Source organism: Zootoca vivipara, chromosome 8 (assembly GCF_963506605.1).
Source record: "Zootoca vivipara chromosome 8, rZooViv1.1, whole genome shotgun sequence".
Taxonomy (NCBI): Eukaryota; Metazoa; Chordata; class Lepidosauria; order Squamata; family Lacertidae; genus Zootoca; species Zootoca vivipara.
The window spans coordinates 33,823,182-33,843,241 of NC_083283.1; the positions used below are offsets into that span (position 1 = coordinate 33,823,182).

The 20,060-nt window shown below is 41.6% G+C and overlaps 1 protein-coding gene across 1 annotated transcript; it reads right to left on the reverse strand.

Annotated features, from left to right (window-relative positions):
- Nucleotides 1–2,956: 2,956 nt before the first annotated feature.
- On the reverse strand, nucleotides 2,957–18,147 carry VXN (vexin). The gene is made up of 6 exons (XM_035125660.2): nucleotides 16,797–18,147; nucleotides 13,577–13,632; nucleotides 8,149–8,317; nucleotides 6,785–6,846; nucleotides 6,032–6,120; nucleotides 2,957–5,047 (listed from the first exon to the last, which is right to left on the reverse strand). Exons 1-6 carry the CDS (start codon nucleotides 16,858–16,860, stop codon nucleotides 4,858–4,860), a joined length of 630 nt encoding a protein of 209 aa, XP_034981551.1. The 5' UTR covers nucleotides 16,861–18,147; the 3' UTR covers nucleotides 2,957–4,857.
- Nucleotides 18,148–20,060: the final 1,913 nt, after the last annotated feature.

Here is a 20,060-nt window from a genome sequence, read left to right on the forward strand (position 1 = left end):
TGTGTACACACTTAAAACCTTGTGACCTTATTCAAAGGAAACCAACCCAGGCCATGACCTTGACACGCTGAAAGCTCTGCTGAGAGATCATGGTGTGTGTATCATCTAGGGGAACAAAAACATATTTTAAGAGTATATTACAGGGGAGAGAGCACATCAAGAATGGCCAAGTGCAGGTCAAATGAGGGCACCCAAAGCAATTTAAATAGAGTGCTGCTGATCCTACCAACTTTTAACAAGGTGTAGTAAACCGTTTACTAAGTTCTACTCAAAGATAAGAGTGTGTGTTTGACAGACAGACAGACGGGATGGTATCTTTGGCAGTAGGTCACTTTGTGTGTCAAATCCTGGTTATAGCTGTCCAATGTGCACCATAACTGAAGCTTTTCCTGCTCAATGCCATCAACTTGACTTTGTGAGTTACTGAGTTGTTGTGGCATACTCTTTTATCTTTCAGCACTCTGTAGATGAATGTAGTTCTCCAAGACTACCGAAGTTGGCTGTCCCCAAACTAAATGATCCTAACCCCATAAAAGGCATTTCCTCTTTGAAGAAAGACACATTAACCTAAATTGAGCCTGATATCTAGAACATGGTATCTAGGACTTCTCTGGTACCCGGACTTGCACTTTTTATTATATTGTGGAATTGTAGGAATTTTGCATGATGCACTGTTTTATATTTGGGTTTTCATTCATTATATCTGTTTGTAATTTATTTATTTTTTGGTACAAACTGAATAGCAAATGTGGTGGTGGTGATAATACCATGTCATTTCTATTTAAGTAAATGGGTATGCTTTTGTAAATTCACAAAAGCCGTGTAGTTAGCATATATATTATCTTGCTTATAATTCACTCTAAGCATCAATGTCTGGAAGGCCGTGAGTTCCCAATCACAGTAAAGCCTGTTGAGGCTCCATGATTATGTAGAGAAGATTACCTGGTCTAAGAGATGAGTTACAATGGGTTCAGAGCAAGCGATGCAACTGAAGCTTAGTCAAGTCTGCCCTTCTGTACACGACATATTTAGGCCGCCAGGGGCCTCCTAGTACTATCATGTGCTTTTCATGGGATTATTTTCCACCTTGGAAATAAATATGTATTGGGGAAACAGCATGCCTTAAACTCGGATAACAGAGCCTGCGATCCTATACCCACTTCCTTGGTGTAAAGGTAAAGGGACCCCTGACCATTAGGTCCAGTCGTGACCGACTCTGGAGTTGCGGCGCTCATCTCGCGTTATTGGCCAAGGGAGCCGGCGTACAGCTTCCAGGTCATGTGGCCAGCATGACAAAGCTGCTTCTGGCAAACCAGAGCAGCACACGGAAACGCCATTTACCTTCCCGCTGGAGCGGTACCTATTTATCTACTCGCACTTTGACGTGCTTTCAAACTGCTAGGTTGGCAGGAGCTGGGACCGAGCAACGGGAGCTCACCCCGTCGCAGGGATTCGAACCGCCAACCTTCTGATCGGCAAGCCCTAGGCTCTGTGGTTTAACCCACAGCGCCACCCGTGCCCACTAAACCCAGTGCTTTTTTCTGGGGGCACGCAGGGGTACGCATACCCCTAAACATTTTGTGAATCTAAGTTCGGCCGCATTGAGGGGCAGTATTTCAATATGAGTAGGAAAATGAGAGTACCCCTAAACATTTTTTTAGAAAGAAAGAAAAAGCACTGATAAACCTAATGGAACTTATTTCTCCCTGAGTGAACTTGTATACCAGAACACTGTAAAATCTGGGTTGCGAATCAACCAGAGCAATTTTTGTCATAACCTGTAACATGGATTTAAAATGTTCACCAAATAGTTTGGGTGAGAAGTGTGCCAAATGGGCCACAGCTGTTTTAAACAAAAACAAAAACAAGCAAACATGGAGCGTATAATTGCTGCATTAGTTTTGGCCTGTTTCTGAAGGCTGCAACGAGGGCAAAAGAAGGGCTGTCATCTAACCTGTGATACAGCATCTGTTCTACTCAGATTACCAGCTGTTCAGGCCGGCTGCGCCATCAAAGACTCCTGGGAAGGGTATTCATAGTGTTATGAGTGGGGGGGGGGAGTAGGCCGTATGTAGACATATATATGGTTGCACTGTTAGTACCCTGTGCAGTGCAGTCTCATGCATTGTGGACTCAGAAGTCAGTCCCACTGTATTCAGTAGTGCTTGTTTCCATGAAAGCGTATACAGTGGTACCTCGGGTTACAAATGCTTCAGGTTACAAACTCTGCTAACCCAGAAATAGTACCTCAGGTTAAGAACTTTGCTTCAGGATGAGAACAGAAATTGTGCTTCGGCGGCACGGCGGCAGCAGGAGGCCCCGTTAGCTAAAGTGGTACTTCAGGTTAAGAACAGTTTCAGGTTAAGAACGGACCTCTGGAACGAATTAAGTTCTTAACCAGAGGTACCACTGTATAGGGTTGCAGCCATAATGTGCTATCAGCCCTTAGCCAAGGCAGATTGTGTTGACCATAGTTCGTCATATAATTCTTTTTTAGCTTTGAAATACTCCTGCAGAAACGTTGCTAGTCAAACATGTTGAGGAACTGTGCTTGTTTCAAAAAAAGAAAATGGTAATAAAGTAAAGCACTGAGTGATTGCAGTTTTCTCTGCTCTTCTTCTTGCATTTGTCTGAAAAGCATGATAGCAGAAGTGATATCATCATAAAGTTACTCCTTGTAAATTTATATAGAGCAGCTCTCTCTTCCCCACCCCTGGGCCCCATGGAACTGTGTGTATGAAGAGGACATCATTTATTTGGAACAATAAAACAAGTACTTGTTACATGTAAGAAAAAGCTTCATTAGTGTTAAGGAATATAAAATTAAACTACAACTTTGTTTTTTGAAATCTGACATTAGAGATACCTCTTAGTTATAAATTAAATAAATTAGAAGAAAACATGTTTTAAAATACAGCAATGGTTGACAGAATTTATAATAATGCGCAGTCCCCATCTCAATACTGTTTAAAGCTATTATTTCACATATAACCAAAAGCTAAAGTAGGGGCCTTTCCAGAAGCAAGACTTTCCTGCTAACTAGCCACTGATGCACTATTCTTCAATGAATTTAGTTATTACGATTTCTGGCAACAAAATGTTTTAGATGTGATGATACATGGCTGCACAGAGTGGTGCATTTCTTTAATTATTATTATTTTTTAAATCGGCTGCTCAGGCTGGTCCTACCATGAGGCAGATGTCTCAGGTGGCGAATGCTAGGGGACAGTGATAGTCATTCTGATCTTTAGTAAAAGTTGAAAGATTTATACGATCTGAAGAGAAACTAGGGTACAGCCATTCTGATCATTCTCATCCTCATGAGCAAGTGGTACCTTGTGATAAATATTTCAACCTGGGCTGTTTGTCCTACCTAGTTGCCTTCTTCCACTGTATCACAAATAGCAGGACTGGGAAAGGTCCTTGATTGAGCCAAACAGGCATAGAGGCAGCCACCCCACATCTTCCAGCAGATTTTTCACATGTGTCCATATGTTGCTCTGCTCTCATGCTGCATGCTCCCATTGCTACTGCTGTGTTGCAGTTTTTTGCTTGATTTGGCAGCAAGTAAACATCAGGGAGAGCAGTGAGCAAACATCAGCAAGGTTCTGGAAGGCAGAATGTGGCCACCTAGGAAGCTGCCTTTTACTGAATCAGACCACTGGTCCTTCTAGTTCAGTCTACCTTGGCTGGCAGTGTCTCTCTAGGCTTTCAGACTGTGGACATTCCCAGCCCTACTTGGATTTGCCAATGATTGAACCCAGTACCTTCTGCATGCAAAACAGATAATCTAATGCTAAGCTACGACCCTTCCCCACATAGCTTCTCTTGACATACCTAAGGTAGCCTGCTGGCCTCAGGTGTGGCGGAAGATGCTTTTCTGGCATCGGTGTCAATGTCAGATTACACTGCCAGCTCCATGGCTTCTATATGTCAAATGGGGAGGAGGGACATCATCTTGTACGTTGCCTCAGGCAGCAAAATATCTTGGGCCAGTTCTGGTAACTGGGCATAGCTTAGAGCAACAGTTTAAAACCATGTTCCAAAGAATCCAAGAGTTCTTTGGAAGTTTAATGTGTACATGTGTGTGAGAAAGAGTGGAGCAGGCATTGATGAGAATATCAGTAATAGAAAAGGCAGGTTGACCACCACCTTGAGCGTTGAGCATATGATATGGTGGGGTGGACTACAACCCCCATCATCCCTGACCATTGGCCATGTTGCCTGGGACTGATGGAGGATGGAGTCCAGGAATCTCTGGAGGGCCACAGATTCCCTCATCTCTGTGCAGGGGTGCACTCTCTGTTGGTGTGGTGCAACAGTAGGTGAACAGTTAATTTAGGTGAACTGAATGATTGCAGAAGAATTCTTCTGTGAATCCTCTGTCATGCTCAAAGCTTCCTAAGCAAACAAGTTGATTCTGAACCTACAAGCCAGCATATCACTGATTTAAAAGTAGCATCACACGATAAATTGCAGGACTGTACTCTAAATGGCACGGTGTTGTTGACGTGAGGTCTGTTGAGGATACAGTAAATTTCTCTTGGCCTTTTCCCAACAAATCCAGATGAACCAGGATAGAATAAGAAATGCTGGGTTGATGCAATGATCACAGCTGAATCTGTTAACAAGAAGCATATCAGAAGCATGTGCAAAATATATAAGCTGAATTGTTTGCATAGGATGCAGTCTTTAAACCACCCCCCGCCCCCTGTGGATTCTGTAGAAGTTTTGTTTTGTTTTGTTTTGTTTTTTGGGATAAGTGTGTGCCACACTACATCCGATATCAGGTATATATGACAGCGTTCTGTACTTAGTTGAAGAAACCTCTGCTTGCACAAGCAAGGCTGAGGGTTGTCAGTCTGCCTCAAAGGCACTGTTTGTGGCCCCCCAGTATTCTGACTTCTTTTTATGTTTCATCCATATTTTCCGCAGGAGGCTTGGTGTTCCATGCAAAATGCTGCCCGTTAGAGGTAAAGAGGCCTCCTCCGTTCCTTGAGTTGGACTTGTGTCATCTTCAATATTTTTCTGCAAGGACCTTCTGTGCCTACAGTTGAAAGTGGGAACACATTAAACATTTCAAGATTAAGTTCCTTCAGAATAATTATTTGGTGTCCACAGTTTTGTCAAACGATTTACTAAAACTTTTTTTTCACATTTTTGTCTTCTATTGTTAAAATACTATTTGTTTAAAATCTAAAGTTGATATATACGGTATATATGCAATTCTAACTGTATCCATGAGAGCAGTCTTCTAAGCATCATCTCTTGTTCAGATGTCTGGACAACAGCTTCTATCAGCCCCAGCCAGCCAGGCCATTCCAAATGGGGCTGATGGGAGCTATAGTCCAAGGTATCTAGAGCACACCAGTTTGGGGAAAGCTGCTCTAATGGAATTCTCTGCACCTTCACCAAACAATAGTTCCCAATGTTCCATGGAGAAGCCATGACAATTAAACTGCCTTAAAAAAAAGTTTGTAGTACAGACAACCCTGATATTTCAGGCAAAATCTTTGGAAGCCTGCTGTTTATTTAATGCTTTCCCACCCTGCCTTTCAGGACCCATTGTCCTTGCAAGGCAATGATCACTTAAATTTAAAGACGTATGAAACATCAAAGCAGAACAAGACCATATGATAGCATTTGAGCATTGAAAACCAGCACAGCAGATTAATTAATCCTCGACCAGAATAAAAAAAACATATACGTAACGAACATAGAAAATAACAGTGCAATCCTATATATGCCTACTCAGCAGTAAATCCCATTAAATTCAATGGGACTTCCTTCTAGGTAAGCGTGTATGGGGTGTTGTGGATTCAGTCTGGGATCTTGTGCATGCAAAGTAAGCTCTTCCAGCAGCCTTTGGACTCTTTCCCCTTTTACTTATTTACAGATACTCTAACTTCTTAAAAGTTGCATTTTGGGATGTCAGTGATCTTCAGTCTGAGTAGCGTGTCATTGGATCTTATAGACTTTGAGTTTGGTAGCCCAAGTAATAGTTGTAGAATTAGAGGAGAGGGTAACTTACTCGTCTGCAAATACACTATCCCTCATGGCTGGTTCTGTGGCTGCAATCCATCTTGCATTGTGATGGGAGACTGGGGGTCCCTGAGGCTGCTAAATTATAGGGAAATGGGGGGAGGGATAAAAATGTCAAGATGCAATAAAAACAGAACACAATAATAGCTAGCACACATCTAACAACTTGGTAGAAGAGGGAATGTTGACATCATATACGCATGGCAGACATCAGTGGGTGACCCTAATATAGTTCAAGCTTGGACTGTTTGTTCACCCATAAAATAACAGTTTTCATAGATATACTGTCAGCCAATTTGGATTATTTTATAAAGTGCGCAGGATATAAACTTTAAAAATCAATCAACAAACAGTGAGACTAGAAAGTGTGGTGTTGGGAGGCTGAGAAAAGATTATATCTGATACACCAATGCCAATATCATCTTACTATTGCTATCCTTTCATATAATTACTGGATTTGTATGCATCATGTGAAAAGAATTCAATGCTTGTGTTGTTTGATAATTTCTTTAGATATGTTTTTACGGGTTTTTTTTGTGTGTTTGCAATCTTTGCTTTTGATCTTTTTTTTGTATCGGAAGGAGGATGTGATTAATGTAAGTGCAAAGACCTCTTTTATAAGAAGATTAAGGATGTTACATGAATTTTTGACTGAAACACTCACAGGACTTATAGCAATCATCATGAGTCACATGATATTGCACAGAGGTAGTTGATTTTATATTACGTATGTGTTACTTACCAAAGTCTGTGCATCTGCCAGGCTACTGCTATAGCAGAATGACCTTTGTTTAGAAATTCCGGCTGCAATGAACAACAGAAAGGAGAAACTTCGGGTAAAATGTACTGTAGAGAGAACTGGAATGTGGACTGTGCTTTGCCATCAGGGTCATTCGTCCATATATGGCTGCTGAGGAATGAAAATGGCTGCTTAGCTGGTCACAAGTAACCATCGTGCTGGGCTCCTCCTTCTTGGAAGGAACTCTACGGTGAGGTGGCTGGTCGTGAGGAATCCCAGTCCGGCCGCTGTAGATTGGTGGGCTTTCCCACCATAGCCTTATTTGAATCCTGGCCAATACAGCCAGGCCAGGTGGGAGGGCTGTGGGACCCTGTAAAGGCCAGGGACCACTATCCTCAGAAATGAGAGTGACTGGTTATGGCAGTGATGCCATCAGAAAAGGACATTAAGGCACAAGTCCAGAGACCCACTCAGCAGAATGAACAGGAGGACCCCAACCACATTATGAAGCAACACACACAACAATCTTAAAAAGGGGGGCTCCAGAAAGACCAGAAACTAAAATTACCTAACTGCAGCATTGATTGGAGGCAGAAATTTAATAACAGGGAAATGTAGCTTTTTCACACACACCTTCTTGTTATGAGACCTCGCTTGCCAAATCAGTATTTCAAATATAAGTTGCCTCATTGGCAACAGCACTTGAAAGTGTGATCACAGAATCATAGAATTGTAGAGTTGGAAAGGACACTTGTAATAAAATATGTCCTATTCTGTGGAGATTAGGAACAACCATTCCTTCCTGTGATATTCTGCCTTCTACAGGCATGTTTGAGCCTCATATATTTCTCTGACATTCTTCCTTAATACTTTCACGGTGGGACTGTCTTCCATTCTGATAAATGGCTAGCAGGATTATCCACACAGATCCTTTTTCTGTAGACTGTATACATCCTGCAGCATTGGTACCAGCAATGCTCATTATATTATAGTAATAAATAATAATCATTGAATTTAAATACTTTATTGTCACTTGTACAACTTGTATAGAGTGAGATTATATAATAACAATAACAATAACAATAATTATTATTTTATACCCAGCCCATCTGGGTGGCTCCCAATAGAATATTATTAGTAATAATAATAAAAAATGTGTAAAACAACCCTTTTCTGTTTAACATTGACTTTTTCAAATGGAAAAGTTGAATGCTGTGTCAAAGAAGGTTTTTGTTTGACTCATGCAAAAACAACAACAAAACAAAAACAAAACTCTTCTCAGTACCAAAGGGCTCATTGTTTTTATTGCAAGGCCATACCTCTGGCAGTTAGTAAGCCTGAGTACTAAATATACTGCTGAGACTTACTGTGTCTTGCAGAACATTTGGAGGGACTAGGGAAGAATCCTTGCTGCCTGTTCTGCACATGACTGAATCTCTGCCCTTCTTCATCTTTGCAGAAGACTTGAATGAGATCTCCTTGGTGTGACAGCAGCTCCTCTGTCCCCTGAAGATGATAGTCAGACACTGCTACCACCTACAGGGAAGAGGTGAAATCGCCTAATTACATGTGCCGTGTATAGATTCAATGCCTGAGTCTATGCATAACCTGTAGTAATTATTGTGTAGAATAAGCATTGATGTCCTCTTTGCCCATAAAACAATAATTAAAAGTTCTGCTATATTATCATTATGAAAACTGTAAGTAAGCTAGTTACAGGTAGGTAGCCGTGTTGGTCTGCCAGTCGAAACAAAATGAAAAAAAAATTTCTTTCCCGTAGCACCTTAGAGACCAACTAAGTTTGTCATTGTGCACAAAAGCTCATGCCAATGACAAACTTACGTAGTTGGTCTCTAAGGTGCTATGGGAAGGAATTTTTTTATTTTGTAAGTAAGCTGATAGTCAGAAAAGGTAATACCTTTGTTACTCCTCTATCTTTCTACAGTTATCTAAAAGGCTTAAAGTTAGCAAGTGTGCAATAAAAGGGTTAGACAGAGAAATCTCTCCCTCTCTCTCAACTAGGAAAAAGAGAATATTGTCTAGTGTGCTTCCTGCACCATTGGACTGACTATACAATTTGGAAACTACTTGGGTCTAGCGTAAGGCACCCATGAGGGTCTTGGGTCTGGTTCTATGGGCCCTGATACTGTGGGATCCAGTTTATAGGTTTCTGCCTGCCTGTTTTGGATTCAGTGGTCTCCTGATCACCATCATCATTCATCAGCTCAAATGTTGACTCTGTAGCCTTTAACTTGTCCTGGTCACTGCTGGACTCCGGGGTCATGGCAGACCCAACAGATCACGTGGAAGAGACAGGAGCTGCCCAGGGTGACTGGGGGGCAACCCAGTCAGATGGGTGGGGTACAAGAAATAAGTTGTCGTTGTTGTTTGGCCAGTTCCCATGCCTGTATTGTTCTATCTACCTGAAGGCAGACAATGCTGCAGTAGGAAAATGACCATGTCATTTGATCCATCCTAAGTCACCCATTATTATGGGTTCTGATGTTACTGAAGTAGGAAACTACCACAGAGGGGTGACAAATATGTTCCCCCTGTAATGCAAGGGTAGTCCCTACTTTGTAACAATGACACGCTATTAGCATATTGGCAGTAGAATTCAAGAGAAAGTTGTACAACATCTATCTTTATTTCTATGTCTTGAGATATCAACACACACAAACGGAGAAGCAAGAGTATCTTGCTATTAACACAGACAGAGACTACTGCTGCATTATTCTTCCATATATGTTTGTTTCATTACAGGACTATCAATACTATTTTCTTCTCTTTTTTTAGAAAACCGAATATGTCCAAATCACTTGGGTATATGTGGGCCTAATGCCATGCAGTAATAAGTTGGGATAACTTATGTAGGTCAGGAAGCCAAGTCTGTGGTAGCACAGTTTAGATCTAAACAGGATTTCAAGCTTCTCTAGGTCATTATGAACACGCAAGGTAAATCTCTGGGATTATCTTGAAGTCACTTTTCTTTTCTAATTGTATCAGAAAAGCTAATGTGAGTTTGGCCATTATTCAGATGAATGGCAGTGTCATCCAAACTAAGTAGCATTAGAAAGCAGCTCCCTAAATATTTGATTTATGATATTCTTTCTTTTAGCAGCAGCTACCTGTTCCATTTGCCAGGCAAGCTTTTCTTCTTGTGCTGTGGAGTCCTGCAGTAGAAAACCTTGCAAAACACCTTCAGTGGCTATTTTCATGTTATTCTTCAATAAGCCAACAACTACAACTTACAAACAATGTGGGAGAGCTGGCTTTCACAAACAAGTGAAAAAATACTGATAAAATTAACAGGAGGGAGAAGGAAAATAGGAAAGTTGTGCATCACAAATGCATTGCAAAAAAAATTTGGGAACTAAAACCAATTCAGCTCCAGAAGCCGAAAGTAAATTAATTTCACTTGCTTCATTGAAATGATTTTGCTTATTTAAAGAATTAATGTCTCCATTATAGAAAACTACAATAACTTAAAAGTCTAGAAGACTGAGCCAATCAATGTTAAGCACTTATTTTGAAAATCACCCATAGAATCAGTGCTTAGTCCTTTCCCCCATCAGTGTCAATGGGAGAAAGGATTAAGCACTTCCTCAACTCTCCTACAGCATTTGAAAGTTCCTAACTCTGGTTGGATTGTGCTCATTATTCATTAGCATCAGTGGCAGAACTTGGAGTCTCAAATTTCAGCAGTGCCTGTGTAACGCCAAAATTCAGTGTCTTACTCTGTAAGATAATTAAAATGCAATCAAACCAACTATTCATGTTTTGCTAGCTGGGCACATCATAGGAGCTGAAGCTCACAGAGTTTTCCTATAAACTTGCTAGAGAGAACTCTGTGAGAGACAATCCCACTATATATCCTCCTACCTGCCTGGGCACACCCTCTTTCCATCTCTTTCTGCTCTGCCAGCAATGTGACACCTACAAAGTCTGAGCTCCAAACTCAGACTACATTTTGAGCTAGACTTACCGGTAAATATGTCTTTGTAACTGAATTACCATTTTAAGTCTGTCTGAACAAAGCTGCTGTATCCGTTACTCTTCAGTAAGTATTCTGAGTGAGTATATGTTATTTTTTACCTTTTACAAATCCATTTTGTGTGTGGTTGTTAGTTTAAGGGGGAGAAAAGGGGGAAATACCAGGAAAATCAACTCTGCCTTAAAGCATCCTGGATTACTTAAACTAAAGGGACAAAACTAGCCTATTTAAACTTCCTTTTAAGCTACAAAAGGATGGCACTCTGCTGAACATGGGGAAGGAAGGATAATATTTAATAAATATATCATCTCCTAGCATCTATTCATATTCCAAAACCTGCCTCTCACCTTGGATTCTACCCATAGGTGCCAGGTCTAGGAGGCCCTGGGTGCCAGAGAACCCACAATTTTTTGTGCGTGCTTAGCACCCACAACGCCAAGCTCTGATGTGACTTCCAGTTACCACAAGTCACATCAGAGCCCTAACACGGCCTCCCAGGCGACGTCAGAGGCCATGACAGGGCTCTAAAACTGACTTCTGGTAGAAACTGGAAGTCGTATTCAGAGGTCTCATGAGGTCTCGGGTGTTATCTCCAAGACCCTGTGAGGCCTTGGAAGAGCCACCGCCGCAATGTAAAGTCATGACCTCATGATGTCACAATGTCACTTTATATCACAGGCGCCATTGGGCACCCATAACCTGGGGCCCAAGTCAGCGCCTCTGATTCTACCTCATGGCTGTGGCACTCCCAGAATTCCACGCCCAGTGCAACCAAACTGGTTGTGTTCCCTTAAATCTGCCTCTGATAGTATGGACGTTCTAGCCCAACCTTTACCAACCTGGGGCCCTGCAGTTGTTTTGATGGAAACTCCCACCAGCCCAGTTTCACCAGTCCTGGTGCCATCACCAGCCTGTGCTGGCTGGGGCTGATGGGAGTTGTGACCCAAAAAGTCTGGAGGGAGGGCACCAGGTTGGTGAGGACTGTTCTGAGTTTAGAAGGTAGGCTGTTAATACATACTGTAATGGTGTGCACTTGGCAGCAGGACTCACCCTCGTCATAAGTATCTCCCCGCTGATTTTAAAGGGGCTTGTGACATAAGAAAGGGGAGCAGGGGAGGCCCGTGTTTAAAATTTGTTCAGTCCTATGCAGCATCAAGGGACATGGGTGGTGCTGTGGGTTAAACCACAGAGCCTAGGGCTTGCTGATCAGAAGGTCGGCGGTTCGAATCCCCGCGATGGTGTGAGCACCCATTGCTCGGTCCCAGCTCCTGCCAACCTAGCAGTTCGAAAGCATGTCGAAGTGCAAGCAGATAAATAGGTACTGCTCCTGCGGGAAGGTAAATGGCGTTTCCGTGTGCTGCTCTGGTTTGCCAGAAGTGACTTTGTCATGCTGGCCACATGACCTGGAAGCTGTACGCCGGCTCCCTCGGCCAATAATGCGAGATGAGCACCGCAACCCCAGAGTCGGTCACGACTGGACCTAATGGTCCGGGTCCCTTTACCTTTACCTATGCAGCATCAAAACAAATGGACCCTGCAGATCTGAGAAGAACATACAATGCAAAGAATTAAGGAGAAACTGGTATGCTCGTGTTTTGCTGGAAAGTGGTTGTGTAGGATCCCCCCCGGCCACACACATGGAGAGTCTTTAAAACATAATTGCTATCAGGAAATGGTTAGTGCTGAGGCATCTGAGGTTAATTCACAGGGATAGTCATATGACTGGGCAGCACTTAACCCTGCCCTGGCACACTCCAAGTGCTATTGCTGTTAAAGACTCTGGCAGGCTTCCAAGGGTGCTTGCTATTTTTGTCTTGTCTGGGATTAAACAAGGGCACCTATGAAGATTACCAGGGTGAAAGAAGTCCTATCATCTCAGGCTGATAAGAACAGGTAAAGGGGCAAGTTTTTTAAGGAATTAAGTTTCTATATTTTGCATTGTGTGTGTGGGGGGGGGGGAGTTGGGCCTCAAAATCCCCATGTTGTATATATATTTGCCATTCATTGGTATGATTGCACATTTTTAGTTTGTTCAATTTCTTTATTATATGTTTATACTGCCATTAGGTATCAGTTCCCAGGTGGCAGGGGAGCACAATTAATTTGAGCCAGGGTTCACTTATGTTTGCTTGCTCCAGGAGCTTTTTTTGGATGCTTAAACTCAGGCCTGGAAGGAACTCATCAACAAGAGTGCCTTTCTTTCCCATTTGTGAATCAACACAGCTTGCTTCCAACTACATCTGATACTGGTGGCTGTGAGGCTTCCAGATCAGAGGGTGATTTTCAGATGTGCTCAAGGTTGATAAGTACTTTTGGTTGTGTTATCATGCCAATTGCCTGTTCCACACAGATCTTACGTTTGCCAAGGTGACATAAACATGAGAGCAGGTCAGAAGCTGAGATGTAGGGATATGTAACCTCTCTTGGCCAGCTGATTTTTCTCTGCACATGGCCTTCTAGACTGTTTGTTATGCAGCTGGGCTCTGTAACCAGAATTATGCCCAGTTGGATGAAACTTGTTTAAAATGGCCTGGTGCAGATCATTTGCAAACAGAAGGATTAGGTCCACTCTCTTCTGCCCAGTAATTCCCAATAGTGGGTTTTTTGTTGTTGCCATTGTTGTTGTTATAGAAAAGGCTGCACTTGAAATTTCCTTAAAACCTACATGCAATTTATGAACCATGTTAGGTGGTTTTTTTTGTACCAGTGCATATGTTGGTTTTACACCATGATCTTGAGAGATCTATGTTCTGCTTCAGTGGACAAGAAATACCCTCTTTAATAAGCAACATTTTCCTTACCTTTTTCGGCAGGATGCACTGAGTACTTTTGGCTTTTCTTCTGACTGGGCTACATGCTACAAAAACAATGGAAACATCAGCATGAACTGAAGAGATTGTTCAACTTTCCTTGTCAAAAATGTAGCATCCCAAGAGAGCAGCTCAGACCCACCTGGTAGAACCTTCTCTGCACTGCCTTCAGTGGATATTCGCCCCCTCCCCACTCTGATCAGTACCAGGTGATTGGGTCTGGGAGTTGCCATTTTAATTTCCCACAGTGCTCTGCAGCAACACTATATGTGGGGCATTGTGGGAAGTTAAAATGGTGGCTCACAGCTGTCTGACACTAATTGGAGTGCTGCTTCTACCAACATCCGCTGCTGTTATCTGATAAGCACACCAGGGCTCACTCCATAGCTGCCAAGTTATCCCTTTTTTAAAGGCATTTTCCCTTATGCTGAATAGGCTTCCTCGCGAGAAAAGGGAAAACTTGGCAGCTATGGCTCACTCAAAGGAGGAGGAGCCCACTAATACAATTCCACTATAGGGCCATTTCACAGGGACTCTACACACTGGATCTGGCCCTGAGTGACATCAAAGATAGACCTTGCTGAGAGAAGTTGTGGGGTCAGGAGTGTTAGGGTTGCCCTCTTCCAGCATTTGAGAAATCTGCTTGGAACTCAGTTTTTTCAAATTAAAAAAAAATATTCAGAGTGGTTTACAACATTCGGTTGAAATAGTGTGCACACGCATACACATTTATGTATGTGTATGTATGTCTGTGTATAATATATACATAGAAATAAATCGGGATAAAACCAATTCAAATTCAGAACTTTTTTTGTGTGTGGGGGGGAGGCTTTTTTTTTTTTTAATATAAGCGTAACACTGGCAACCAGGTAAGCCTTTCTTGAGAGGAATCTATATGTGGGATCCCATCACTTTGGCACCAAGTAAAAGCTGTTTTGTCTGTTAAACTTTTAATCATGGAATACAATTGTTCAGCTTATTTTGTAGAATGTTGTTGTGCTCCTGATTTCAGTCATCATATTTGCTTTGCATTTTCTTTCTCTGTTGTTCTGATCTGTTGCAATCTGTTAACTGGGATGGAAATAGCCACACACAAAAATGAGCCCCCATCTCTTGTTTCCTGGGGATGTGGCTTAAATCAGAACAGTACCCATTCCCAGTCATTAAGGTGGTTCTTAATTTAATCAGCTAGTCATTCAATAAAATAATTCCATACAGTCACACAGCCATGGAAGCAACAGCTAATATGGTATTACAGGGAGGAAGTGATGGTTCACATACATCAGTCACAGAAGTTTAAACGAAACAGATTTTAGGAAGATTTTAAGCGTATGTAAAAGTTTTACTTGCATCTTATTGAAAGCAGAGGACTGTGAAAAAATATTTGCATATTCATTCTTTTTTGAATGCTGTTTTTAATTACATTAATGATGCTCCAGATTAAGTAGCAAGGAGTGCCTTATAAATAGCCATCTGGCATATTTTTAGCTTGCCCATTGTAATCTCCCCAGCCAAAATGCTGTACATCTGCAGGCAAGGAAAGCAGCAAATTGCCTTACCAAAGACAAAGTAAGGAAAAGTTCTAACAGAGGTAATACTTCTTGAATAGGCTGCTTAAGAAACAGTTGTTCATGAAGATGGGAGCCAAGCTGACAACTCCCTTCGGCCTGCCATGAAATAAAGGCATAAGGAGCTGCTTGATACTGAATCAGACAAACGGTCCATCAAATGATGTACTGAAGGCTGATGCCTTGTGCAGAAAACGTTTCTGGGGCTCCCCCCCCCCAGCAGGTCCTTGCAAAATCAGATTTGTAGGATATCCTCTCCCAAATACACCTTCTGCCCTGACCTCCTATAAATGATTCCCTTAACTAACAACCAAGCTTGGCCATTAAAAAAAACACAAAAAACTACTTTGAAATTCTCCTTTCAGTCAAAGCTTGGGTTGCCCCTCATCCCCCTGCCTTGCCCAGACTGTTGCCCATAGCTGTCAAGTTCTCCCTTTTTTTAAGGGAAATTCCTATATGCTGAATAGGCTTCCTCGCAAGAAAAGGGAAAACTCGACAGCTATGCAACTGAGATTAGCTTTTCCTGCATCTTCAGGCCAAGAAGAGCTTTACCTGTTGAATTTCTTCCTGCTAATGTTAAAATAGTGGGAACCCTGCTAGAAAATTATTACACGCCTATAGAAAATCCAGTTTTCTGACTCAGGCCTAGAAAATAGGGTGGATTAGGTTCTCTGGAATGAATGGGGTAAAAGAAAGACCCTCTGCCCCATAATGCAGTTGCCCCACTAACAAACCCAGCTCTCCTGGTGCAGGTGGAGTGGTTTGGTGAAGTTTGGTGAGATAGGGCTTTGGTTGTACAATCAACATTGCACCCCATAAGCAGTAAAAGGGATAGTGGAACTGGAAGCAAATTTGGGGGTAATTTTTAAAAAACACACACCACACAATGAAAATCCATTTTTATAAAGATATTTGTGTGTGCGCGTGCATGTACGAAAGAACTCCAAGGATAATAAGCCTGGGATCCCAATCATAATTTCATTTGCATTTTAATAAAAACATCATCATCATAAATCTGAAAAGAGCAACTGGGGCTTGCAAATAAATATTAAGACTACAGTGTTGAAAAACTATTGTTCTCCTGAATGCATATTGATCTTTGTCTGACTTTTGCTTTTCATGACAAGTAAATGCTAAGGTTAAATGTACAATCAGACAGTCCCAGAACACAAATTGAAAATGATATCTCCTTTGACCCAGTAGGTCATAGCCATATAGAGTCATTTTCTACATATTAACTATTCAGCGCTTCATTTTTCAATACTCCTAACGTCATGATTTTTAATCTTAATGGTAATATTGGATAAAGGTAAAGGTAAAGGGACCCCTGACCATTAGGTCCAGTCGTGACCGAAATATTGGATACCTAGGAACAAAGCCACATGGAATTAAGCACACTGATTGCACAGTTTGTTTCTGTGGAAATACTTCCACTGCCTAGCCTATCTAGACTTCTGCCTTCATTTTCTCCAAGGGAAGGGCGAACGGGGTGGGGGGATGGGGTGGGGAATCAGAGATCACTACACAGCAAGTACAATACAGTGAGCACACATCTGAATTTACCATTTTGAAGGTTTCCCCCTAACATTCCATTTCAATAAACACCGAACCCCTGGCAATAGCCCTGGTTGCGTGGTACTCACATTTGGAAGAAATCACAGTGAAGACTTCTAAATTTTCATCACTGCAACTGTAAATCTGGTGCATTTTTCACCGCTCCCTCCTGGCTGCCTATCGGCTTCATGCAACTGCTCTGAACTTCTGGTAAATAGGTTTCACTAATCCCATCTGGCTCTGTGATCATTGTCCACGTCCACAAAGGAGAGACTGATGCTGTGATCTCATCTCATTCTACATTCTTCATTGCAACATTTTCAACCCCAGTCTGCCTTTGTATGAATTCTGCTCACACCAGGGTTTGATTTTGCTGCCCCTTAAAACTACAGCCATGCAAGTAATATTTTATTTGCATAGCCTCTCTCTGTTACCAAACAGGCACTTTCTGCCAATAGTAAGCGGCGACCTGAAAGAATGCTTGCATTTTGTGTATAGATGAGGAATTATGAAATAAGGCATTTATTGTTGTTGTTGTTGTTCTTATTAATTTTCTATACCAGCCTTCATCCGAAGATCACAGGATGGTTTACAAGATTTATGGGAGTGACAGAACCAGGCATTATTTTGTAGTATTTGTTGTTCACTTTAGGCATATACTCATTTAAAAAATAAAAAGAGAATAATTTTCTAAATGGACATTTTAAAAAACCACACCCAATACATGCTGTAATAAGAACACATTTTACTTAAAATTGTTTCTTGTTTCACAAGGCAGTGGGATAAGGCCTTTCAGCTCTGAGATCAACGTTTTCAAATATAGATGCTTGGACTTAAGCACTCAAATCTACATTTAGCTCTTTTAATAGGTGGCCTGGTTTGCTGAGGTGTTGAGCTCTTGCAAAAAACAAACAAACACCAGGTGAAACTCTACACCCACTTACTTAGAGGAGTTAGGCCCACCAAAACCACTGCCCCTCCCTCCCCCAGTTTGATATGTCGCCAAGAAGGAGTTCACTTCAGGTGCCTGGGTCTAGCATTTTCATTGTGGGAGTACCACAGTGATGAGTGTACCAGTTATGTCTTGTAAATGTTATATTAATCTTTTGGGAAAGGGTCTTTTTAAAATAGTGGTTGAGGAGTTGCCATGTAACCACACACAAAAGCACTTTTTTTTGTATGTAGGTGTGTGAAATGCACATACAGGGTTAGTCTAGCTTTTCTGGGTCAGAAACTGTAGCAGGTTTTAGCAATCCCAGGTGCCTGATGTCCTGGAAATATAACTTGCTGCTACTACTACAATTTTTTAGGGAGGACATCAATATTCAACTCATGAGCCTGAGCAAAATACTATAGTTCTTGCTTTATATGAGAGTTGTGGACTCACAAACAAAGCAGGGCCAACATTGGTACAGGATTTGTACCACTTGTTTCCAAACTGTCCCGTGGTACCAAATCTGTTGGGAAGGGGGAGAAAAGCTGTTGTTCTAGAAAACACTGGAGTATTTAAAATATTCAGGGAGCAATCAATACAATCAGCCCCAAGTTCAATTAGTTTTTGATTTATTGTGCCACATGTTCTGCTTGTATGACTGATGCCATTAACATCAGACTCGGCTGGCTTGTTCATCTGTCTCCGTCCAGTTTGTCCCGAGCACAAACACACTAAACAGATGGGGAATTTCATGGCCACAAATGGAATTGTTTATCCTTCTATTGTTCTTGTGTCAAGCAATCAAACCAAATCCATTACCAACCAATAAAAAGATCAGTGCAGCATCTATTCAGCAGCGAGCTGAGCAGAGGAGGTTAGGCAGCAGGGATTACAAGTGTTTACAAATGGTCAGAAAAATGAACCACACTGACTCACAGGCAAAAATAGAAAGCTGAAACAAAATGTCTATTCCCCCACCGGCTAATTTTTGGATACTGTACTCCTTAAAGAAGATACCCCTAGGAAAGAACACCCGCTTCCATTAAAATTTTGCCTTGGAGATTAAGCTTTCATACACTAGCAGAATTTCTCTATCTGGAAGGCACAATATAATGGTGGTTTCTATGTATTAAATATTTTAAAACTTTTAAAAAGTTCTATTTTATTGCGAATATACAAACCACATTTTTCTTTCCATGTATGAAGAATACCGGTAAATATTTTAGTTCCCCTCTTGTTTGAAGTGGAAAGAAAATATCTGGTGAAACGGTTGATGGACACATAACTCAGAAAGATGATGCTGTAACCTACCTGCCGAAATGTGTTGTGGGAACTGTTCTCCCACACCCCTGAAGGCCACCATTAGGTAATTATTATCCACACCCTTGCTCTATGTTCTTGGTGCTTTTTGATGGGGTCAGGATACTCATTACATTCGTGGAATGCAATCTTTCACATGGTAACCCTAACCCTTGCCTGCATAGGGGGAAGTACCAGTATATGTGTATGGGCTTCCTGCATCTAAATATTTATTCTATGTGCAGATGTCAGGGGGTGGGGCTTGGAACTGTAGGGGTGGAGTCAGAAGTACAGTCCTGTTGCTCCTCCACCTGTGGAACCCCCTTCACATGTGATTAGGTCTTTTATTGCCAGGTAATTATATTGCTATAAAGAAACATTCTCACACATTAGCACAGAATCTGTTTAAGTTGAACCAAGCCCAGCGAAATACTTTAACTGTCAAGAATCGAACAAAATGAAGGAATGTTGAAGGACCTCTGGACATTTGAGGAGTTCCCATAACTAATTATAAACCCATCAAGAACGAGAGGGAATGGCTTCCATGGCCTGTTGCCTCCAGACAAATCTGAAACCTAGAACTGCCCCATTATCCGTGCAAACTACTGCCATTGGTCCTGATTTAAAATCCATCAGCAACTATCTAAAGATAATAGGCCACCCTCTATTATCCTTCCAACAGGCAGGGTGTGTTATCAAATCTAAGTCTTTAATTGTATCATTCTCATTGGATTTCATACTCAGTTGCATAACAGTAAATCTGATCCTTACTGAGCTACCTGAGCCTACTTCTATTAACTTGTCGGTATGATAAGGATAAACTGCAGGTATTTTTGGACTGGGACTGTGAACTGAAGTGTTGCACAATTAAACCATTGAGAAGAAAAATGGCGCAAAGCCAAGCCAGGATTTTAAGGCTTAACTTTGAACAAAAGTTTGGCATTGTGTTAATGGGAAGAGAAGAATATTATTTTATTTATAAAAGTGTATTTATATCACACCTTTTTTCTCCAAGGAACTCAAGATGGTGTGCATGGTTCTCCCCCTCAATTAATCTCCACAACAACCTTGAAAGGTAGGCTAGGACTGGGAGGCAGTGAGTGGACCAAAGAGAGAGTAG